Source organism: Lagopus leucura, unplaced genomic scaffold (genome assembly GCF_019238085.1).
Source record: "Lagopus leucura isolate 7727_CA_CO unplaced genomic scaffold, USGS_WTPT01 Super-Scaffold_100008, whole genome shotgun sequence".
In the NCBI taxonomy this organism is placed as follows: domain Eukaryota; kingdom Metazoa; phylum Chordata; class Aves; order Galliformes; family Phasianidae; genus Lagopus; species Lagopus leucura.
Window position 1 is genome coordinate 27,294,094 of NW_024962265.1, and position 25,643 is coordinate 27,319,736.

The following is a 25,643-nucleotide window of genomic DNA, read 5'->3' on the forward strand; positions in this document are numbered from 1 at the left end:
TCCAGTTTAAAGCCATTTCCCCTCATCCTGTTGCTACATACCCTTATAAAAATCCTCCCCCAGCTTTCCTGTAGGCCCCCTTCAGATACTGGAAGGTTGCAATTAGGTCTTCTTGGAGCCTTCTCTTCTCCAGGCTGAAGAGCCCCAGCTCTCTCAGCCTGTCCTCATAGAGGAGGTGCTCCAGCCCTCTGAGCATCTTCGTGGCCTCCTCTGAATCTGCTCCAACATCCTACTTGTGTTGGGGGCTCCAGAACTGGATGGAGTATTCCAGGTGGAGTCTCACAAGAACAGAGCAGAGGGGCGGAATCACACTCCCTCAACCTTCTGGTCACACTTCTCTTGATGCAACCTGGGATATGGCTGGCCTTCTGGCTGCAAACACACATTGCTGGCTCATGTTGAATATCTCATCAATCAGCACTCCCAAATCCTCCTTAGGGCTGCTCTCATGCCATTCTGCACCCATCCTGTATCTATGCTTGACACTGCCCCGACCCAGATGCAGGACCTTGCACTTGGCCTTGTTGAACTTCATGAGATTGGCATAGGCCCACCTCTCAAGACTGTCCAGGTCCCTCTACATAGCATTCCTTCCCTCTGGTGTATCAACTGCATCATTCAGCTTGGTGTTGTCTGCAAACCTGGGTGCACTCGATCCTACTGTGCATGTCACTCATGAAGATTCTAAATAACACTGGTCCCATCACTGATCCCCGTGGAACACCACTTGTCACTGGTCTCCACTTGGACACTGAGCTGTTGACCATCCAGCCAATTCCTTATCCAGCGAGTGGTCCATCCATCAAATCAATTTTTCTCCAATTTGGTGACAAGGATGTCATGCAAGACAGTGTCAAATGCTTTGCACAAGTCCAGGTAGATGACATCAGTTGCTGAAGATAGCATGAAAGAAAATGCAGGCACCTAAAGATAATCGTAAATCTTTTTGCTCTTCTCAAATTAAAATTAAATTAAAGTTCTTACTTTATTTTTCTGTGACATGTTACTGATCTGGGTAAGATTAGTCCTTATTCATGCTGAAGCTCTTTATGTTCCCATTGATACAAGGAAAATCAAGCAAGTAAGTTCATTTCCTTCTTCTCCAGATTGTTTTCAGCCAGAGGGAATCTCCACAACAGCTGAAGATGACATCAGCATTTTCACTATGGAATAGAAAGGGTTTATACGCAAACTTAGACTGTAATCTACAGTATGCCTCTGGGAAAAAGGAAAAAAAGATATATTACCTTAGATTACATCATGTTTCTTGGGCAATGACAAAAAAAATACCTAATTCTACGCACTATGGGACCTGACTTCTAGGTTAGCAGAGCTGAGAATATCTGAGGTCAGCTGGAGCTCATACTTTGTTGTATTTCAGAATGGTGTAACAGTATCGGATTCATCATTTCTGAATTTAAAATTATTAGCCTTTTTACTAATAATAATAAATTTCAGAATAGCAATTGAAGGTGTATACCTCCTTCTCAGTGAGCAATTTCTTATTGTCAATCTGTGTTTTTAATTAGATTATCTTAAAATCACAGAATCATAAAAAAGTGGGAAGGAAGTAGAGATCATCTAGTCCTACATGCCTTCTTAAAGCAGAGTATTATCTGCATCAAGTTGCTCAAGGCTGTGTCTGCTCAGACTTTGACTTTCCCTAAGGACAGAGGCTCCATAACCTCCATCAGTCTGACCACATTTTTCTGCTTTTAAGCTTTTAGAAATGATAACAACAATAACAAAATCTTCCAACAATGGATCCTATCTTCCAGTTTTCCATAAGGAAAATGGGATTTGAGCTAAGGAATTGTAAAATCAATAAACCAATTATTTCATGACCTACTAGTTTTCTTCAAAAAAAAAAAAAAAAAAAAGTGTCCTTTTAGAATTTTATTAGGCTGAAATTTGTATCATTTATTTGCACTAATAACGTTATATTATAGACCGCATTATCATTTTACAGTTCTTTTGATCTTCTTTTGTTTAGCTTCCTGAGATTGCACAAATAAATAATTGATCAGGAAAATTAAATACTTTAGTAAAAAGGGGTTAAAAAAAAAATTGGAATTTTTTTCTTATTTTAAATGTAAAGGTGTGTTTTAACTGCTTTTATTCAGAAACCAAATTTCTTCTTCTCTTTTTTTTTTTTTTTTTTTCCCATAAGAGCCATAGTAGTTCTTTAAACATACTGAGGAAAAATAGTTGCCTGGGCTGTCAAAATTTTGTGAAATGGAGTGAGCATGTGTTCAGAAAGACAGACAGCGTTCAGGATGCTCATAGCCAACTATGACAGAAGTATCTCACAGAGGCCTTACCTCCTCTGTAGACAAATAAGCTATATTTGACTCAATGATTTTGAGACTGAATGTTGTCTGATACAGAACACATGCTCAGCTATACATTACAACAGCAGAAATTTTACAGCAAATCCTTACAGTTCATATGCCCAGCTGTACACATCCATTTTAGTTATCATGTAGTTCTTTGCAGCTTTCCCTGTCAGTTTGTCAAATACATCAAAAGCATTTTCTCCTTTTTGTGCAGCCATTCTTTATGGTGACCAGAGTACTCATGAAGGCAGACAAGCAGTGTGTGAGTGCAGGATTATAGTTGAGTAATGTAGCATCTACCTTCTAGGGCCTGGCCCAGCAAGATGCAGTATAGTACATGAGCAAAGACATGTAGGTTGTGCTTGTGTTGTCTGGAAGTATTAGGTGTGTCAGAAAACACACAGTAGATGCCAGTCTCAACACAGCACTCTTGATTCAGCATGCAGGTAGCTAGATAAAAGAAATGAAGGGCTGACTACCCTGATACTTTTTTTTCTTTTCTTTTTTTCTTTTCTCCTGGACCCATGACTTAAAACACTTTCCTTAGAACAGGCACCCCCTTTCTTTTCTTTGAAGTGTTGAAGAGTGATATCTCTTCCCTAAATGAAACAGTGAGAAGGGAAGATGCTGCCCTTCTTTTTATACAACTCAATGCTTACCTCATGAGGGGTCCTACCAAGCCTGTAAGTTAGAAAGTATGAGATATATCAACACTGGAGGGATACACGAAGCATGGGACAGGAAGGAGCCATGAGCCTCTGCCTTTTGGGGGGATGGTTGTGTACATTTTCCACGTAATGGTGATGTGTGTGCAGATACAGAATGCTTCTCATGGGTGACTAGACTGCCTGCTGGGTTACTCACTGCTCCACTATTATCAGCCCATTAATCCTGTAATGAACATGGCACTTATGAGTTGAGAACTGAGATACTATCTGAAACAAAAGGTACAGTCACTTACAGAAAATCCATGTCAATTTTTTTAATTGATCTTCTCTATGAATCCAGAGAAATCAGGAATATTTTTATATGAAAATGTCTTCCATATACGCCCTTATTTTCTCAAACTCCAATAATTGGTGTCTATATCGATGTAAACAAACAATGGTGTTCTTATTTATTCACTTATTTTTCATATTAATATAGCAATAAAATCACCAATGTATCAACATTAGTAATGTTTTGATAGATTTTACTTAGCTATTTTAACCATTAAATTATAATTTGTGCATTTTTATTTGGTGCAGCGTTATGAGCTAATTCTGTTATACCTCTGTGACTCCAGTTGTATCATAACTGATAGTAATTATTCTTCAGTTATATCTCAAATTTTTATTTTCAATTATATTCTGGATTCTGAGATGCAAGAGCATTTTGACACACCTCTTGCTGCTATGGAATAGTTGGAGAAGTGGCACTTCATAATAATTACATAAGGGAAAGAGTGCCACCTACTGAATTACTGTCACTGCTTTTGTGAAGACTTGATTTTGTGTTACTCTGAGATAGTTTGAAATGGACTATCTAAATAATTTAGATAATTATAAAAACAGATTTGAAAAGCTTAACAATTAAACTCTAGGGGCCCTAAGGTTCCAATTGTAACACAGTTTTGTTTTGATGTTCAGAAGTATTTCTTTATTTTTGTAGATAGTGTTTGTAGTGTCCTGAATTTTGTTGCATCTGTATATTTCCTCCTTCTTGTGTGCAAAATCTGATCTCACCTCTGATTCTTCAGGCAAAAAGAAACACAACACAACAACAAAAGCAACAAACACAAAAACCTTTAAAAAAAGGAAGTCTACCACCCTGAATTGTGGTATATAACAGGTATAGAACTGGAAGAACTTCCTTAATCATTCTGGAATTCAGATCTTGCACAGTGAACAAATGTGAAAACAGAGTAAATGGCGTATTGGTCTCACATATTATATCTTCTTTTCTGTAGCATGAAGCATGTAATTCAGTTTAAGAGAAAGAACTATTTCTTTTCTTTACACCAACAGTTGCCCCAGAAGACCCTAGCAGAAAGGTAGATGGGGATACCATCATTTTCTCTGCTGTGCAAGAGCGGTCAAGTGCTGTTTATCAGTGCAATGCTTCTAATGAGTATGGATACTTGCTGGCAAATGCATTTGTGAATGTTCTTGGTAAGAAAAAAATGCTTGTATTTTTCAGTCTTCTTGATTATTCACTTGTCTTCTATTATTACATGGATTGTTTGCCCAAGCATTTGATGAGGTTTTTAGTATATGGAAACTGATATATTTCCTGAGCCTTGTAAAAGCCCCATATACAGATATCTTGGGGTTTCTTTTTGTAGGATATTCCTGAATTTGTCTTTCACTACTACTTGGTAAGAAGCACAATTGTGGAATCTTGAGAAATCTGGAAGATTTTTTTTTTTTATTAAATCGTAAAAAAAAATAAACAAGTAAGGTAGGAATTAATATTCCTTAGGATAGAATGTTTCAGTGCACTTTCATGTATTTGCTGGAGTTTGGGGACTGTTAAATATTTGTTACATTTGAAAACTGCAGTATAGACCACATTTTACTCCTGCAGTGATCCCAGATTCAGGTAATCCCTGGAAAAGGCACTGCTAAACTAAAGATGGTCTATAAATTACTATTGCAGGGAGAAATGATTATGCATTAGTCTTGAAGGCCTCCAAGGATATGTTTCACATTATGAAATATTGTGGCCTCAGGATCTTCCCACTGAATTTAACAAAAATAGTAGAAGGATGGCCCCTAAAGACTCTCTTGAAGGAAATGGCAGGTCTTTTGATTAAGAGACAGTTATTTAAGTAAAAGAACCTCATTTTGGGATTTCTGTTCAAAACTGTAGGTGTTTCACCAAAAATGCCTTCTTTCTGCCTGGAGGTTTTCTTGTAATTATATAGTTCACTCTGTTCCCAGGAGTTTCTCTTCTTGAAGTATGTTCTACTTTAAATTTTCCAATTGAAACCACTAGCTTTAATGCCCTATTAATTGTAAATAGGAAACAAGTGTTTGTTTTTCAGATGAAAATTTCACTACATTTATATTTCCTCAGGCTGCAAATAGTTGAATGTAATTGGACCCTAGACTGAGATCAGAAATACTTCTTTAGGCCCTTCTTGATGTCTTTATGTTTTGCATTTGTAACTTTGCATTTAAATCCAGATATCTTTATCTTTTCAGCTGAGCCACCAAGGATTCTAACTCCTGCTAATAAACTGTATCAAGTCATCGCAGATAGTCCTGCATTAATAGACTGTGCTTATTTTGGTTCACCTAAGCCTGAAATTGAATGGTAGGTTGTAGTTGTGTTTAAGTTATGGAAAAGAACCAGTTGCACCTATGGAAACAAACATATTAATTATACTTGGCATAGCAACGTGTTTAAGTGTAAAGTTTAAACTTAAATTTAAGCTTGTTTAAATTTCATTATGGATGCTGTCTGTATTTGCTAACATAGCATTCCAAGTTTGTATTTCCAAATAATAAAATATGATAGAATTTAATCATGGCATTGGGTAATGGTGATATCTTTCAATTAAAGGTTTAAGGGAGTGAAAGGTAGCATCTTACGTGGAAATGAGTATGTTTTTCATGATAATGGGACCTTGGAAATTCCAGTGGCTCAGAAGGATAGTACTGGCACATACACATGTGTTGCGAGGAATAAATTAGGGAAGACACAAAATGAAGTACAATTGGAAGTTAAAGGTAAGCTATGAATCCCTGTTTCATCACAAATTACTGTAGAACTTAAGACTTTCTAAATATCTAATAGACATTTCAAATTTCAGACCCAACGATGATAATTAAACAGCCAGAATACAAAGTGATTCAGAGATCTGCCCAGGCTTCATTTGAGTGTGTAATAAAACATGATCCTACCTTATTGCCAACAGTTATATGGCTGAAAGACAATAATGAACTACCAGATGATGAAAGGTATAGACAAAATATTTCATATTTTATTTTTGTTTTCTTGTTTCTTCTGTGTGCTTCTTCTCCTGAATTTTGAAGGGCACACATCGGCCTAGTGATATTTTCCAAGCAATACGATCCCATATTTGATGACTAAAAGACTTATCTAATGTGGTGAAAAAAATTAAATTAGAATTCAAAATAAAATGAAATGCAATTTTATTTTAATGTATACAGTGATAACGCTTATCAATTATAAGCATAGAAACTAAAGAGTAAATTAAGACATTTCTGCTGTAGATCACAGACAATTAAAAGTAGTTCATTTGGAAATAAAAATACATTAGAAAAAAAGGTAGGCAGTTAGTATGGAAAGATGTTTAATGCAGAAAAAACTGATACAGTTCCTTAGCTTACACTGTTGTCTAGATATTTGCTGATGTACACATGCTGGATTTGACAATGCTTTAAGCATATTTCTTATAGCAGTACCAGTTACTGAAAGTCATTGGCTGAATCTATTGTATTTGCAGGTTTCTAGTTGGTAAAGACAACTTGACCATTATGAATGTAACTGATAAAGATGATGGAACATATACTTGCATAGTTAATACTACTCTGGACAGTGTTTCAGCAAGTGCTGTGCTTACTGTTGTTGGTAAGAATGCTCTAAAAAATTACAATAGCAGAACTGTATTTAATTTCTGTTAAGTATGAAAACAACATTCGATTTAAAATAAAAAGCTTAAAAATAGGTTTTGATTGCTAGGATACGACAAAAGAAATTTCAGATACTTGTATATGTGTTTCATTTTTAAAAATATGATAATCTTACTCTGAAGTTTGCTTTTGAGTCATCTACTTACAAAAGGATCTAATGGCTTCAAGACACATGCAGTTTCACAATGTATAGGTTTTAATTTGTATCACACCTGAGCTAACATGGTAAATTATGAATTTCTAAGTACTTGCTATTTCAGGAATCTCTTCTACAGTTAGATTACTCCTCAGAAAGACTGAGCATGCTTGATTGTTGGACTTTTCAATGATTTTCTTATTAAATTTGTTTTCCCTGTTAACTTTTATAATTGCAGATTTTTGTAAAATGTGTTAGTTTGCCCCTTCTCCCAGTTTATAAGAAAGTTTTCAGTAGATGTCCTGTATGATTCTTGACTGGGGAAGTTCAGTGGAACTGAAGTTCAACATGAGAGTTGAAATCAAGTATATGCTTGTGTTTTAAAATCGTAGTGCGGTCTTATGCATATCCAGGAATGACATCTATTCTTGTACTTACAACCATCCTGTACTTGTTTATAAGTTTTCTATAAGATTACTTACTTTATTTTCTTGATCCATCTATACTCTAAAAAAGGATAAATTATTGTAGAATGCTTTTATCAGTTTTCAGTTTAAAATTCTCAATTACTCAAACTCAACTACTTACTCTAAATAAGTTAGCTTTTCTTTATCTCTAATCGTTATGATCTGTAACTACCTGCTATATTCTGTTCCTTTGGCTACTAACTGATTAAATCCTTTATATTAATGTTCTTTTCAGCTGCTCCCCCAACTCCAGCTATCATTTACGGTAAACTAATACAAAGTTCCCTTCATCTGCCAGATGTATTTCTCATTTTTCCATTACAAAGTGCAACATCTTTTTATCCCTCTCTCTTTTTTTTGTGTTTGTGTGTGAATGTGTGTTTGTTTTCATCCCATTTTACCAACTGCTTTGGTACTGGAGTAATAGACTTTGGAACTTTACAGTGCATCGTGCTTTATATTTTAGAGAATAAATGATTTTAAAAGATGCATTATTTTTAATTGAGATTACAGTGTGAGAGTATTTTCTAATGGTGAACACTGTAATACAGATCAATTGTATAACCAATGAAAGTCTCAAAAGGTAAATCCATTCATTTACTTAAAGCTAATTTGCTATCGAATAACATGAAGTAGAGAAATTGTAGTATGTTTTTCCTTTAATTTAATAGCAGCTTTCTTGGTCTGGTGTATTTATGTTATAGTTTGTCTACATTTTATCTCATACAAAATGGGTAGGACCTTATTGTCTCATTTATGATTGATGAAACTGCCAAGAAAGGATTTTGAAATTAAAAAAAACACCAAAATATCTGTCAGTCATGCATAGCCTTAAAAAGGAAAGCCTACACCCTTTAATTTGAAATCATTTTTTCTGAATTTAGAATTTTAAATGCAAAAATCCTTCTGAGTGTTGAGCACATTTATGTAGGTCCTGTCATATGCAGAGAAAATGCTTATGCATTCTTAAATGAGCCTACTCATTAGTCTTTATATTCATGTAACAATTCATATAATTAAATATGTTCTTTCGTTGAAATGGACATTTACATCTTCATGCATTATGAAGGTGTATTTTATCCACTTGTTTGATATTTCAGTATTTCTAAGAAGTACAACAAAAATAAGTGTCTTAACAACTCAATTTCCATTTGCACTATACTTGCTTTGATTTCACAAGCAACATATCTGCAGTGCTTCTAGAAAAGCTTTTTTGATGTGAGTTCTTTATTTTCCATTTTATTAAATATTTCTATTTATAGCAGATTATTACTATATAAACTAAACAGATGATTCATGTTTATTTTTTTCTCATTACACTTTTTATATAACAGTGCAAATTCTTGTCACTGTGTAGAAGTTTCCAAATACATCACCTCTTCCCCATTTCGTATCTGTTTTGTGACAATTGCATGCTAATAGTCATGAAACCATGCTTATACGAGTCGGTAGATCTGCACTGCTGTATTTGTGGGCTTCTTTTCATTGTAATGTAAGGATTTTTTCAAAGATGAAACAAACATATTCTGGCATGATTATTTGTTTTGTGTTCATTTGATTTACAGCTCGGCCAAATCCACCGCTTGACTTGGAATTGACAGGTCAGCTAGAAAGAAGCATTGAACTCTCATGGGTACCAGGAGAAGAAAATAACAGTCCCATTACAAGTATGTTTGTCTATGTATATTGTAGCAGCAGACACCAAAGAATGTAAAAAATTTTTCTTGTGCACCATGGAAGAATGGCAAATTCATCTGTTACAGTTGCCATTTATTTGCATTAAAAAAATCACTGATTGTCCGCCGCTGCAGAGCCAAGGTGAAAGATTTATTTACTGCCCGAAGTGCTGGACTTTTATTCCAAAAACCTGTGCGCGTTAATATGAAAGTTGATAGTGATGTGAGCTCCGTCTGACAAGGTTCTCTCTTATGAATATGTAGAGAACAGGCTTGTTCATTAGTTGAATGAATAAAAAGTTACTTATGTGTCCTTTGAAAGGCGAAAGCTACTGTCATCTGGCTTTAACTCTGTCGTAATTCCCATGAACTTGAAGTAGCAGCAGTACCACTACCTTTCATCACTATTGGTGGCAGACCCCTATCCTTCATGAGAATATAAACCAGATAGGTTTTTTTAATTTGTTTTTCCTAGTCTAGAGAGTTGAGGGAATACAGTGCCTCCATAAGACAGAGAAAATAAATGTATTAAATCTTTTTAGACAGGAAATTGATCTGAAATGTTCTGATTTCTCCCAGTTGAGCACAATGAAAGCACTGAAGTTTTATGCTTTCAGATTTGTTTAATGTATATAAACCCATAATTTGCTTTTTAAAATGTAAGAAAGCATTAATATAAATATTTGAATTATATTTTTTACAATGTATTTATATATTTTTGTGTCAGTACTTTGATTTTTTTCCAGACCAGATGACAAAAGCCTTTTTTTCTTTCCTATTGAAAAGCAATCATTCTGACTCAGGAGATTTAATACCAGGTGATGGTTCATGACCGAGATTTTCCAATGCATACATTTAAATACTGGAAATTTTATTCTTCAAATTAAGTAATGCTGGTATTAATTACAGTAAATTTAAATTGATGTGTGGTCCCCTGAGAGGTTGTGAAACAAAGCATTTGCGTCATAAGTAAAGCTAATGTTGTGGCTCCTGTTACCAGCTCAAAAAAACGGGGCTCAAAGATACCATTTCATTTTGAGTGATCCTTTTACAAAGGTAATATGATTCATATACTAGAATCTGTCTTTTGGCTTATTGACAGCTGAAAAAATACATAATAATGTATAATGATTTTACTTTTGGTTCTACAAATCTGTCTATCCCTGAGGTTGTATGTTCTGCACAGATTTGACTGCAATTAATAATATTCACTCAGAAAAATCTCAAGAAATTAAGTTTCTGTACATGAATTCCTTGACTTGAGTATACTGAAAAGAGCACTTAAAAATCTTCCTCAAGTAATGGTTCTTGACTGTAAATAGTTGTTCACTGATCTGACTGAGGAAAATGGATATGGTCTTAATATTGTATAGGTACTACAACAACGTCATCTTGATATAACCAGGAGCAATGTATTTGTCTGCCAAAATGATATTTTATATCAAAATTCCGATCTTGTCCCACTTTCTTGCTGTGATAGTTCAAGGATTCCTGTTACATTAAAATCCAGTACCTGGCAGATAGCTCTTACAAGAATGTGCTGCCTGGCATCTGTATTACTAAGAATACCACATAGCAAAAGAATGAGTTCTTCTCTTATATTTCCATCCAGGCAGTACTTTTGAGATCCATATTAGGTATGTCTCCTATGTTCTTCAACTTCAGTTTCCATGATTTTTAAAAATGTTAGCTGGATTGCTCAGTTTTGATTAGCTCGTTCAAAAATGACTACGCTGATCTGGGGAGGTGTTGCAGGTTTTGACATAAAATTGGATTCTATTTCTGTTTCCAGACTTTGTGATTGAGTATGAAGATGGATTGCATGAGCCAGGGGTATGGCATTACCAGACGGAAGTTCCTGGATCTCAGACAACTGTACAGTTGAAGTTGTCTCCATATGTCAACTACTCATTCCGTGTGATTGCTGTCAATGAAATTGGTAGAAGTCAGCCAAGTGAACCATCTGAACAGTACCTGACAAAATCCGCAAGTAAATAAGTATTCCTGCCTACCAGTGATTGATCTATGCTGTGAATGGCATTGTATTTGCTTGGAATGGAAAAAGCAGTCATTCTTGCTCACATGTAAATACTTTGTTTTTAGACCCCGATGAAAATCCTTCTAATGTACAAGGAATAGGCTCAGAACCTGATAATTTGGTAATAACATGGGAGGTAAGTTTGGATTTTGGAAGTTTGTTTGTTGTTGCCTCTGTGAGTATCATTGTTATAGAGAATTTTTTTAAAGAAATAATATCTGAGATTTGCCTGTGAGATAATATATGTATTGTATGTTTAACACATTCTTAGAAAAGAAAAAAAATAGTAGACATTTCCCATTCTTCATTTTCAGGGAAAATCTGAATACGTTATCAAAGAAAAATGTTTTTTCAAGGTGCCATATTTTCCTTGAGTGATTTCTCTGAGATAAGCAACTAAATTGGTAATACAAGATGTTTTGCTGCCAATGTAGAAAAACTTAAGTATGTAAATTGTGTTTTATCTCAAGTATACTCTTAGAATGAATTCTAATGTAAAACTTAAATCTCAGCTCTTGTCATAAGCTGAATTGCTGTGCACAATTCCTCTGAAAAAAAAACAAAAACACTTGTGTTTCCATCAAGCCCTTGCCATCATGGTATGAGCTCAAGAGAGCTGTTTAAAACCAATTTCACCTGCCAGGCAAAAAACATCCTCTAGAGACACACAATTTTAGGGAGCTGGTGTAAATCTGTTTCTCCCTCTTCTACTTCTAAAAATTATATTTAAAAATGAAATATGTATAGAAACCCCCATATTTCTATACATATAGAAATATGTATAGAAAAATAGAAATATGTATAAGCTAGGTTATCTGGTAATTAGCTGTTATCTTATTCAGAACTCTCAATGCAATTTTTACTAATACTGAAAAGCAACTAAAACTACCTCATATAAGAAGTAATTTGGAAATTTCAGCAGTGCTTTTTTGTCCCTGAACACAATGGTAATTTTTCAGTAAAATTCTGAATCAACAACTTTGTGACTTCAGATTTTTTTTTCAGAGGTTACAGAATATTTTAAAAGCTGTTTGATTTACTCTTTTTATTTCAGTCTTTAAAAGGCTTTCAGTCTAACGGACCAGGACTCCAATACAAAGTCAGCTGGCGCCAGAAGGATGTTGACGATGAATGGACATCTGTAGTAGTTGCAAACGTGTCTAAATATATTGTGTCTGGTACACCAACTTTTGTTCCCTATGAAATAAAAGTGCAGGCTTTAAATGACCTGGGATATGCACCAGAGCCATCAGAGGTTATTGGACATTCAGGGGAAGACTGTAAGTTTCCTAGTTTGAGTCCGTAGTATTAATTAAAAGCAACTTGGTGTGTAACCTGAGTGGGAATTGAAGTATTAAAGTATTGATAGTAATATGAAATGTTATAAAGAGATGTAGTTGATTTTTTTTTTTTTTTTTTGTAAGTTAAAATGAAGTAAGTTGGAAATAATAAGCATTCATAAAACTCTGTAGTATTCACGTTGAGATTGGTTTTTTTAGCACACAGGATGAACTTTTTAACCTGCCTTCTCAAGGAAATGCTATAAGTCATTCCAAGAATGTATTTTCACGTGGTGTTTGATCCTAACTCAGTACCTTTCCACACAGTGCCAATGGTTGCTCCAGGCAATGTGCAGGTTCATGTAATTAACAGCACATTGGCAAAGGTGCACTGGGACCCTGTTCCACTAAAATCTGTCCGAGGACATCTTCAAGGGTATAAAGTAAGTACAATCAAAAGCTTGCTATTCTCATTTATTAAAATAGATCACTTCTGCTAGGTGAGATTGTATCCAGATTGAAGTAACTTGATATGTAAGAGAGTTCTTGCTTTTCAGTGAGCTCACAAGTTTTGCTGACAAGAGCAACAGTGTTGTTAAGACTTATTTAAAATTTGGCAAGGCTCCAACCTTGTAGTATGCCTCCTGTGACATTGTCCTTGAAGAAAAAGGAGATGCTTTTGCAATCAAGTTTGCATGTATTAAATAGATTAAAAACTTATAATAGTTTTACAGATCTTTTTCCAAAAGGTTATTTAGAAGATGAGGAGAAATAGTTTCTGTTAGAGTTTCTTCAAGGTATAATGCTATTGACTTTTTTTTGCAGCTGTTCATCTTCTACTAAAATATGATTAGTGACATGATTCTGATGAACTAGCTAATTGGTACTTTATTGTGGTGTCTCTTTAGAGGCCAAGGAAAAGCTCAATTTAGAGATATAGGAAATGTTGGAAGCTGTAGAGCATACCTGAAGGAAGCTTACTGTAAGGTATTGTATTGTCTTTGATGATAACTGCGTAGGTTGTGTTGGAAACAAAACAATGCAATTAGAAAAGAACGGAAGACTTCAAAGTAGGAAACTGGACCAGCTGGTGACCTTCATAAGTCAGGGAAAATCCAGTCACAACGGTTGCTTTAGAGCTCTTTAGAGTTTTTGCATTGGAAGCAAATCAGAAGAAAATCAAGAATTGAAACTTGAGAAGTGTGATAGATGTGCTGTGGAGCAGAGGATAGAATGAGAGGATACATTGACCTCCTCTGCAAAACAGTAGAAAATAAGTAACTACTTATTCACTCATCTCTAAGTATACTAATAAATATTTCCACCAGAACAGGTAAGTTCCGCAGCCTGAACTAGGTTACCTTATAAGACAAACTCTTTTGAACTACTTCTGTTCAAATGAAAAGAGAAAATATTTTAAAACTGACAGAAGGAAAGAATATTTGGAACAAAAGAAATGCACATCATACTTATAAATTTGAGGACTAGAATTCAAAAGCAGTGAATCTAAACTTCGGTGCATTACAGGTTGCTGTATTCCTGGTATGTGGGTATGACTTACTGGTACAAAATGCCACTGTCTGGAAAGACATAAGCTAGTCCTGTAATGAGCTAATGTAAGTATTTGTAGTTAGTGTGGTACTTTGCCCTATATAATAAATCCAGCCAAGAAGCAGGACTTACTATACTTTTACATCACTATCTGTTAAATTACAGTCTCATATCAACCTGCATATCAAACAAGCAAACAGGTAACCAAAAGATCATCCATTATGTTAATGATAATTAAAATTCAATGATAATCAAAATTTAATGAAGTTATTACTCTCTATTAATGCAATTACCACAATGCTAATGCCCATAATCTGAATCACCAAATTTCTGTTAATGATAATTAATTAAAAAAAAAAAAAAGCCATGGACAGAAACCCTTGCCAATGTATCCAGTGTTTTCACTCTCCAAAGGCTTGTTTACAGGGAGTTGTCTTAATCCCAGTTTTTCTGTCCTCTATTTCCACTCTTCTCTTTCCATTAGCCTAAGAAGTTAGTCATGCCATGGTACCTTTTGTTCAGTGTGTTAGTCCTTCTCTGTATCTGGTATGTTTGTTGGTTTTTGTTTTTTTTTCTTTCTGAAGAAGAGAAGAACTGCACAGTTACACAAAGCTAAGCAGTGCTGAAACTAAAATAAGTTAGGCAACAGTCATAGATAAAACAAGTTCAAGACTACAGGACTGACAGCTGACCTGACCACTGAGTAATTTTGCTTTAATAGCTAGGATAAATGAAACAATGGTATATCCTGGAATAAGTTGCAGATGCAGCAGAAGTTTCTTAAATAATTTTTACTGATACAACTAAATCAAGCTAAAACTAGACAAGGTGTACCATGTCCTAAGACTTAAGAATAGTTAGTTACTGAAACAAAGCTTTCTCTGAAGTCATGTTGAAAACTTGTCACGTGCATTTTGCTTAGTGTCTTAGTTACTGAAATAGCTTATAAAGCATATGATTATATGTTTTTAAAATGCTTCAGAAAAAGTGGGCTGGCAACCTAACAATTCCCTTTTATGAATTCAAATGTGAAATCACAGCTTCCTTAATTAAATAGGTGATTTATATTTGGCAAAAATATTTGGCAGAAATTTACCCATTTACACTGTTACATCAATTTTAATATTTGGTTTTGAGTACGTGAAAATTATGCAGTGAAAAATGAAAAGTCATGCACTTGCAGCTGATACTCCAAGGATTAACACAGATGTTTGTAGGTGCAAGTGTTAATGTCTTTCCAGAAACTGTGGTAGATTCTGTATGGTAAAGATAGGGCAGTCAAGGAGATTCCAGCATTTACCTGTGAGGCTCATCTGCAGATTTTTAGAAACAAATTTAGCAAAATGGACGTCAGAATAAACTATGTGCTCTGATTCTTCTATCATATAAAAGGAGGAATAGTTCTCCTGTCCATACATGGAGATCTTTGTATGACTGTGACTTCAGAGACCTTTCATGATTTGTGTGTTTTTCCAGCCTAGAAAAATGTCAGGTTTTTTTCTTTTCACACTAAGAACAGCTATTTGACCTCCATATCACAGGGAATAGACATGCATGGTTAGAGGAAAATTATCTAATCGTGTAACAAGATGGCAAGACTGCTTTGAAAGCTGTGTAAACTTCTTCCTGCAAGTATGGATTTATATGAACTTAAGATGCCAACTTGAGAATCATCTAATATGAAGGCTGTTCCAAAGCAGAATTTGCATCAAACTGGCTTCAATTATAAGCAGGACTGGCAGATGGTAATCTTCACCCAGTCCTGTAGGCACAACTTTCTGGATGAGTTTTACCCCTGGAGCACTGTGTTGCTTCTCTGGGTAGCGGGCTGAGGCCAATAGGATGAAGTTCAGCAAGAACAAGTGCTGCATCCTGCACTTCGGCCATAACAATTTCAGGCAATGCTACAGGCTTGGGGCAGAGTGGCTGGGAGACTACAGGAAATGGACCTGGGCTGTGCCTTGAGTACTGTGTTCAGTTCTGCGCCCCCCACTACAGGAAAGACATTGAGGCTCTGGAGCATGTCCTGAGAAGGGCAGCAAAGCTGGTGAGGAGTCTGCAGCAAAAGTCTTATGAGGAGCAGCTGAAGGAATTGGGATTATTTAGTCTGGAGAGAAGGCTCAGGGGTGACCTTATTGCTCTCTACAGCTGCCTGAAAGGAGGATGTGGTGAGGTGAGGGGTTGGCCTCTTCTCCTGCATAACTAGTGATAGGATGAGAGAGAATGGCTTCAAGTTGTACTAGGGGAAGTTCAGTTTGGATATTAGGAAAAATTTCATTTCCAAAAGAGTGATCAGGTGCTGGAATGGGCTGGAGGTGTTCAAGAAACATTGAGATGTTGAACTGAGGGACATGATTTAGTGGGAGGTATTGCTGGTAGGTGGGCGGTTGGACTGGATGATCTTGAGGTCTTTTCCAACCTTGGTGGTTCTATGATTTTCACCTCAGGTTTTTTAAATTATGGTTACTCCTACATATACAATTCATGAATATGCATGGAAAAGCTTAACTTCTGCAAAACTAGAATATCTCTGTACCCACTGTAAATTTTCTTTTGTCTTTAGGTTTACTACTGGAAAGTACAGAGTCTAACCAGAAGGAGTAAGCGGCATGTAGAAAAAAAGATCTTGACTTTCAGGGGAAACAAGACTTTTGGAATGTTACCGGGGCTAGAGCCCTATAGTTCTTACAAGCTGAATGTTAGAGTTGTTAATGGTAAAGGAGAAGGACCAGCAAGCCCAGACAAAATGTTTAAAACTCCTGAAGGAGGTACGAAATGAAAATAAAGATGTTGTATATTCAACAATAGAACACTGAGGATACAATGGCTGATTTTTTTTTAATATCGTAAAATAATAATATGGCTCAATATTGTAATATTTTTAATAATTCATGAGTTAAGTTCATCTAATTTGTGTTTACCATATATTCTTCTTAAAAGTTCCTAGCTCACCCTCCTTTTTGAAGATCACTAATCCAACACTGGACTCTCTGACTCTAGAGTGGGGTTCACCTACCCATCCAAATGGTGTTTTGACATCATACATACTGAAGTTTCAGCCAAGTAAGTTTGTTTTGTATATAGCTCTACCTTTGACAATATGTCCAGCAAATAGTAAATCATTTCTTAAAAGTAATGTTAAATTTATTACGTTCAAAAAGATATAATTGCACTGTAGATGTCAAGTTTGAAAAAGCTCAATGTATTTTGACAATATATCTGATCCTATTTGAATAATTCTTGTTCAAATACAAGTTTAGCACTTTTCTATTAGTTTTGTTTCCTCAAACCATGCTTCACAGGAAAATGGAGGTGAAGGCCCACAGATAATCAACAGCCAAATCAAAAGCACTTATAAATCCTTTGTTCTGACTGCAGAGAAATATCACTAGTGGTAGATCAAAATAAATCCAATTGCATTGTTTTCTGCCTTTTCAATTTTCACAATATTCTAATTTTAAAATAAAAAAATATCACATGTGCCATTCATTCATATCAGAGATATACAAGATTTAAATTAAAATGTGCCTGATATCCCTTCAGCCTGTCACTTCCTTAGGATCCATTTGCCCAGAAATTAATCAGCAAGGACACTGGGAATTAGGAATTACCTGTTCATGGGACATCTTAAGGTAGATTGTTTTCTCTCACTTACCAAATTCCACTGTTCCCTGGCATTAGGTAGAAGACACTTCAGCATTTTTATTTCTAAGCATACTGAATTTATTTCTAAGCAGTTAGTTCAGAGTTTCAGAGGTCTTAGGTACTTTACTTAAGAGGATGCAACTTGAGCTTAAGAAACCTATAGGTGTTTCCCATTTCCCTGTTGAATTTTTGTCTCTTTCATAGATCCTTTTTACATAAAGGTGCCCTTCTTCTGAAACTGTGCATTATCATTCATATAACCTGAATTGAGCAATGCAGCAGGCAAACAAATACAAAAAAAAAGTTAAGCCTGTTTTAACAGCAGGCAATTTTCCTAACTAATTCTATTTTTCTTTTCTTCTTTCTTTCTTCCTTTTTTTTTTTTTTTTATTCCAATAACAGTTAACAACACGCATGAATTAGGTCCCTTGGTAGAAATAAGAATACCTGCCAACGAGAGCAGCTTGATATTAAAAAATTTGAATTACAGCACACGATACAAGTTTTACTTTAATGCACAAACATCAGTTGGATCAGGAAGTCAGATAACTGAGGAAGCAGTAACAATTATGGATGAAGGTAAGATGGGTATGTATAAAGAAAACCCACTGAGTTTAAAAAAGACTAGCAATTTGGTTAAATATATAACTACTGCCTTCCATTATGGAAATAGTCCTTGGTAAAAAATTCTCCAGGGCTCTTTTTAACTGTGTTATACACTATTGAAATACTATATATAGTTTTTAAGAAAAGATGTGCAAGTTTCCCTACTGTAGTAGAAACCTCAAATGAGGTCCTTTTGTAGTAAATTCACAAGATCTAAGCCTGATCTTCCTCCATTCACCTGTTCTGTTTCAGTTACCTGCTTGGGTCACAGAGAATAAAACTGAAATAATGTAGCTTTGTGGCTCATTGAGGAAATAAATTCTTTCTTAATGTATGCAACAGCTTCTTTAATGCCTGATTTCTTTTCCCATGGAGCTGGAACAAAAAATATAACTTCATAAGGTTGCAGAAATAAATTTGTTATCTGTGGCCCGTGTAACTGGTGACACTGTATGTTTAAATAATTATATTATTTGATCCCACCACTATTGCTTTTATGTTTGTAACTGTTCTAGATCTGGGATTTTGGCAGACATTCAGTTGAGGATGTTCTTTATTATTTATTTAAATATGAAGGCTCAAAAATTAAGAGTAATTTCAAACAAAAAGGAAATGTGGGGGGAAGCCTTTTATGATTTTGCACATCTCAGTGTTAAAGTTCTACTTTAATACCATCTTTTCACGTAATTTTATGGTTAGTGAAATTGCAATTTATTTCAATTGCTTTAAATGAGTTGGTATGCAATATAATTTTTCTAGTAGCGTATTAAGGTTGTATATAAACTACATGTATTTTAAACCATGAGTCTTAACAAGCATGACCAATGAAATTTAGTAAATGCATGTATATTAATTTTTGTCCTGTGATAGTCTGTCAGTGTTCAGCATAATTGGATTGTTTCTAATTTATTTGAATTAATATATTTTTTCTAGTCTGCATGCTTTTCTGGTTTATAAAATGAAATATGTATGTTCCCTTTGGTGTTTTACCTAATTATATAGTGTTCCTATTCTTGTTTTCCTCCATTTAAGCCGGTATTCTTCGTCCTGCTGTAGGTGCAGGCAAAGGTAAAATAAAACTGCATGATTTGTTAATGTGTGGGTTTTGCAGTGCTTAAAGTGGGGAAATTGCAGGGGTCAGGACAGAAAATCTTGAGCTACACATCATTATACAGAGTATTAATCAGTGCTGGAAGAAAATATTTCTATCTAGGAAAAAAAAAATAAAGGGAATCCAGAATGCTTATTAATACCTTTCATCTGCTTATTTTGCCACAGAGTTCCAGGGGAATTCATTAGCTTTGCTTCAGCAAAGTCTAATTATTTGTGAACATATAACAGATGTATCTCACAGTCATAAATATTCAGGGTCCAGGTGCACTAGCACTGATGAATTGTTGTAGAAAAACAGCACATCTACAAAGGAGATTTTTACTTCCTGTGCCCTGTGCATTTTTTTTGTTTTAAGAAAGTAGGTGCACTCTCTTTCTCACTGCTGATTAGTGCTATCCATTTGATCACATTTTATTTTATAAACAACTATGCGTAGGAGACAGCTGAGTGACAATACCTTCTATATACTTCTCAATTCAAGCATCTGATTGAATATAGAGGCAGGTGACTCCCTGCTCTCCTAGGTTCACAAATCTTGTGAGTGAATGCTTGAAGTGAGTGGAAAATACCATGATCCTTATTCTTGAATTCAGTAGTACTCGGTTCTTTGTAATGTTGTTCTTCTGTCAAACAAGGTATTCTTCATCCAGTTTTTATGAATAGGGTTTTTCTACACCTATGTGTCATCACAGGATTGTCATTAACAAACAAATATCTGTGTTTCAGATTCTCAGACCATAAAAATCCCAAGTCAAAATCTCTGTGAAAGTTTCCATCATTTTTCACGTACTTGGAAGAGACAGCATTAATTGTTTTACATATATTTTCTTTCCACTTGTTGATTAGGTGCTTTAATAATGATATGGCCATGAAAATAGCCACTCATTCAATCAGACTGGTGTAAGAAAAGTCAGACTATATTTATATGCATGCAGTTGTGCATTTATATATTGCACGAATATATGTATATATAAGTGCTTTCTGATATCAGATGCACTTCTGGTAAGTTATGGAGTTTTAGATTTATTTTAATGGCAAGTCTTTATTACCATTTTTTAGTCTGGTTGTAGCTGGGAGGCAACACAATTTGGAACAATGAACACGGCTTATAGTCCTGGACACAGCCCCAGAAATGTAAATTAAGTTCTCATTATTTATAGCTGAGCACAAAAACTCATGCAAGGAAAAATAGATTCTCTGTGTGAAATTGCAGTCTAATTATAGCTGTTCCACCGTCTGTGGCTAGCAGAAAGCATTTTATTTGTATGATCAGCTGGAGCAGCTCACATTTCAGAGCTGTCATCTCAGATTCTCCAAAAACTTAAGCAGATGGCTTCGTTTGGTTTCATGCTGTTTATAGTTTCAAAGTTTTCACATATCCCTGTTGCATCTAGCTCTTACAATTGCAAAGAAAACTTTGGAACTGCAAACAGGACAGAGCTAAAGCCATGACATCTGTTACAATATCTGAGTTGCACCAGCTTTGAGATAAATGTTCTCAGTGGTTACTTACATTAACATGATTAACTATGTCACTATTAGGAAGGAAAAAGAGGATCATATTATCAAGATCAAGTGCCAAATTATTTGATCCCGTGAGTGGGTGGATTTGGAAAACCGAAATACTCAGCCCACACAAGAAGCAGTGAATTTTTACTCCTCCATTGAGTGCAGAAGGGCCTATTAGTAGATACAGTTCTTACTGATGGGTTCCCCACCCAAACCAAGGAGAATGTGAAATTTAGGTATTCTCAAGTGTTTTGTGATCTATCAAAAACAACATCTCAACTTTGCATTTTGAATCACAGGAGTTACCAGAAAAATGCATGTAGCCTTTCTTTTTCAATCTGAACACTTTTAACTTGGAAGTTAAGAAAACAGTAGGTCCCAGATTCAGGCAGCCTAAATTGCAGAGAAAATTTTGTACTTGTCAGCTGCCCCAGATCAGTCAGAAGCATTGGACAAAAGGTCCTAGAGGAATTCAAAATGTCTAAACCCAGAAGAGGTGTACAATTTGGGATTTATCCCACTTCTCAGAGTATACGTAATGTGTGGAGGGAAATAATGCTACAGTAATTCTAGGGATTCGGCTATTTTATTGTAGGCCTGAAATATATTTGCTGGTTTTTGCAATCTTTCTGGACAGTCGTGGGCCCTTCATTGTACTCTAGTCTTTTATCATTAAAAAAAAAAAGTTACCAAAGACTGCTTACTGCTACACTTTCAACATTTGTTCCGTCTGACTTTCATCATAATGACTGCACCAATGTTAAGTGTTTTAAAGTATTTTCTAGATCAGTAAGTTTTGAAACAAGCCTTTCTGCCTTTTCCCTATAAGGTAAAATAACAATTTCAGAAGAAAAGATAAAAGGTCAAAGATAAGAGATTGGATAAAGGAATGTTTTTATTTTTTCTGATTCATTTACTGAATAGTTATATGCTGATTGAATAGGACATGGAAGTACATAACACTGGAGAAAATGGGAGACAGTATAGAGAAGAATTTGTCTCCTAGCAGTAAATGCAACATCCTAATCGAAGTGTTCACTGGACAAATAGTGTCATTGCATCAGATAGACAAAATCCCAGGGATCTTAGTGAATTACAAAACCTGAAGTTTCATTCTCCTCCAAAGGAAAGCTTAACAAGATTTGTGTCACTGTTGCACAAGCTCAGATGAGTAAATCATTAAAGAGATTATTTTATTGTGAATAAGCAAGCAACCGTGTTGTATAATTCATACTCAATTTGACTTGTGCTGTCTTTTTTCCTGTCTAATAGTGCAATACTATGCATGACATATTTAATGAAATCATGGCATTACAAAGAAAGATTGTTTATCTTTTTAGCAAATTGTTCTAAGTGTGTGAGTCTGAAAACTGCCTAAAACACCGCACATTATACCCAGTATTAGGTAAGCAGTGAGGATTGCTATTGCCATCTGTTTGTTGGCATCTACATCTAACAACACATGAGATGTGAGAGGAAATCAGGAAAAAAGAACCTGATTACCTATAAAATAAATAAAATAGTTATAGAAGTAGCTGAAATCCTTTCCACCCTCTTCCATGAGAATTTTTAAATGAATGGACTGTGCAGGAAGGAAAAGAATATAAATGAGGTAGAAGTAAAAGATTTTGGTTAACATGAACAGTCAGAGGGACTCGTTATGTTGTTTGCCAAAGTGTAGGGAGTCTTACCATGTCATTACATGCCTGCACCAACACTTAGCAAGTCTTCTTGTTTCACTTTTCAGTTTCTCTTTAATGCTCTCCATATCTATAATTTAAAAGCAAAGTCTTGTGCTCTGTGTGCACACAGACACTGATAACTAGCAGTCCTGAACTGCAGTGAAAGTAAAGTTGGAAACTTCAATTGAAATGAATGCTTCCTGTCAATGTGGTACTTCTGTCTGGTCTGCCTTCTTCATGTGAGCTCTGCATCTCAAGAATTACTGATTGAAATACTTTTGTGAAACGAAGAAAACAAGTAGATCAGCCTCTGAGTCTGAAACTTCACTTTTCTTCTGAGTCTCAAGTTTGTAGTTCTTTAGGTTAGAAATCATTCTCAGCTGAGCTTGTAAATAATGTGTTTGTAGAAGACAGGATCTTCTCAATTTTCTTTGTTCCATACAGATGCTTTTGTTTAAATCTTTTTCCCTACTTGCCATCTGTTTTACCTCCCTTTTTGAGTCATTTCTCATCATGTTTCAATATTTTTTCTGTAACAAATTCAGGCTGTTTTCTCTCTTCACATGAATTACAGTGTTTTTATATAGCTCCTTAAGCCACTCTCTGTGGCCTCCTCCATGGTACATATAGGTGATTCTTTCATTTTAGCTTGCTAAACAGTACTACTGTTTTGTCTTCTTTTAAGTCTACCATGAAAAATGCCTGTGCTATGGATGCTGGAGTAGAGAAAACGGTGATCACTGCAGTGTAAAAATTCCTGCAAATATCTTCTGCTTTGTAGACTTCAGAGAAAGTCTGTGCATGCTTGAAGTTTATCAGTGAAACTATTTTGTGCATTTCTTCTTTGTCTTTTGTATTTCGTACACTGTAGGAAGTTGCTTGCAATGGCTTAAATAGCCTCAGAAGTGACTAATGCCTGTCGTTCAGTGCCAGAAATGGAATTCAGTCCTACTGTTATACTGAGACTTTAATTTCCTATTGTAAAAGTTGTAGCTTAAAAAGCAAATAAAAGTAAACCCCTTCTGTATTTGTCTTACAGCTTCTGAAAGAATCTGTCACCTTTTTTCTTCACCTTTTCTTTCATGTGTGTGACAGGGGAACATTCTTAGAGTTTACTTTTTGCTTTGTATGTGCATTTCAAATAATTCTTTGCAACACATTGCTTGATGTTTCCCTTCCATTTGAAGAGTCCTCACATGCGAGTTTATCACAGATCAGCCATTTCTTCCAAGAAATCTAGTGAATTGTGTGAAACTTCCTACTAAAGTTTAATCACTTTGGAGAATATTTAATTTACTTTTCTGATAAACTCAGTCTTCAGAGACAGTATCTGTTCTGTTGCTAAGATCCTTTCTTATCTCTTATCACAAATTACTAAATTCCATTAAGTCTGCAGTCCAAGGTTAACTGTTATTTGGATGAACTCTGTTTTGGAAAGGCTGAAAGATTAAATACCTTTCTCTCTCTCAAAACAAAACAAAAGGAAAAAAAAGAAAAAAAAAACACCAATAGTATTAATTTGAAAAGACAGGAAAACATTACTTTGAGCCTAGGCCTTTCTCGACATCGGAAATTGCTTGAATGCCATATTACACTAGAAGAATGAAGCAGTACTCAGAGATGCCAGCCAAATTTTGCATTGAATGGTGGGGTTAAAATATCTTGATTGAACAGAGGAACTGAACAGAAGTTGGTCCATATAAAAACTGCAAATTATTAACAGCCCAATTCCAACATTTTTAATGTGAGCCTTTTGTCAGTGCACAGCGCTGGTATAGCGCGCACAACTGGTGTAGCGTCAGTGCACAACTGGTGCACAGCGTTGTGTGTAGCTGTAAATCACAGTGTTCTGCCACTGGATAGACTGGGGACAAGCTCTGAATGTTGTAACTACTTCAATATCAGGCTATCATCGCCTCAGGATCCATCAGCCACCTTTTAACTTCTAATATGTGTATCCATGTTGTAAATATGGCATATCCATAGGCTTAACTAAAAATTTCCAGACCTGCTGGAATCATTAGAACCAGTACTGACTGCAACTGTCACAGATTCTGCACCTTTGTAAATTTCAAGCTTGCTTGCTTTCTTGCTACCTTCAGGTGACACAAACAAGCAGAGTCTTATCTCCTTGCATTACTATAGTGTATTCACACGCCCTACATACACTACATTACAGACCATATTTCCTCTACCAAAGCCTGATATTCCTTAATGCTTTTGTTGTTGACTTAGTGTCCTCAATGGCTTTTTTAAAATCTTGTGCTTTCTTGTTATGGTGTTTACAGAGAATAAGTATATTCTTAATTTCTTAAATAAGTCTGTTCGCTATAATTTTGGTTGTTGAAAGAAGTGTATATTTTATACACTTTTATATACCTCATATACTTTTATAGATGTGCAATAGAGACATCAAATGTGGAAGTAATTCTTTTAATATAGACTGAAGAGTTGTATGAGTAATACTGAGGTGGAATTAAGAAAAAAGATAAGCAAGTATGGAAGTAAAAGGCTTGATATTGTCAAAATTTATAATAACAAGAACAATTTTTTTCAGATTTGATGGAATTTGCCTCATAGAGGTCTTTTTAAAGATTCTCAGAAACAATTGTTTTCTAGATGCACTACTCATATTACTTACTCTGTTTATAGGATTTATTTATTTTACTATGCCAAAGCAAGCCATAGGCTATCTGAATCTAATTTGGAACTACTTCTAGTCAGCTGTATAGACAAGGCCACCCTGTTTTGAGGAGAAAATAGTTTAAGTATGTGAATAAAATCTTTGCAGCAACTTCTTGAGAGTGGGCACATTTTATTTTCTGGTACAGATGAAGACACTGGAATTCAGTCACTTTTGTCTTTCATGAGACTAAGATTTTATCTGTAGTGTTTCATGCTGTTTCTGGTGGAAAAAAAAAATCTAGCAGGATCAAAATGTTAGTGGAAAACAGAGTAAGGCAT

General features: G+C 35.2%; 1 protein-coding gene across 1 annotated transcript in view; it reads left to right on the forward strand.

Annotated features, from left to right (window-relative positions):
- The window catches only part of NRCAM (neuronal cell adhesion molecule), a 54,949-nt gene that overhangs the window by 16,062 nt on the left and 13,244 nt on the right, over positions 1–25,643 (forward strand). The window contains 15 exon segments of the mRNA XM_042872454.1: positions 4,343–4,486; positions 5,522–5,633; positions 5,883–6,049; positions 6,133–6,280; positions 6,790–6,914; positions 7,815–7,844; positions 9,145–9,246; positions 11,048–11,245; positions 11,359–11,429; positions 12,348–12,573; positions 12,901–13,016; positions 16,688–16,892; positions 17,065–17,187; positions 18,172–18,357; positions 19,408–19,443. Of these exon segments, the coding sequence (XP_042728388.1) occupies positions 4,343–4,486; positions 5,522–5,633; positions 5,883–6,049; positions 6,133–6,280; positions 6,790–6,914; positions 7,815–7,844; positions 9,145–9,246; positions 11,048–11,245; positions 11,359–11,429; positions 12,348–12,573; positions 12,901–13,016; positions 16,688–16,892; positions 17,065–17,187; positions 18,172–18,357; positions 19,408–19,443 (1,989 nt within the window).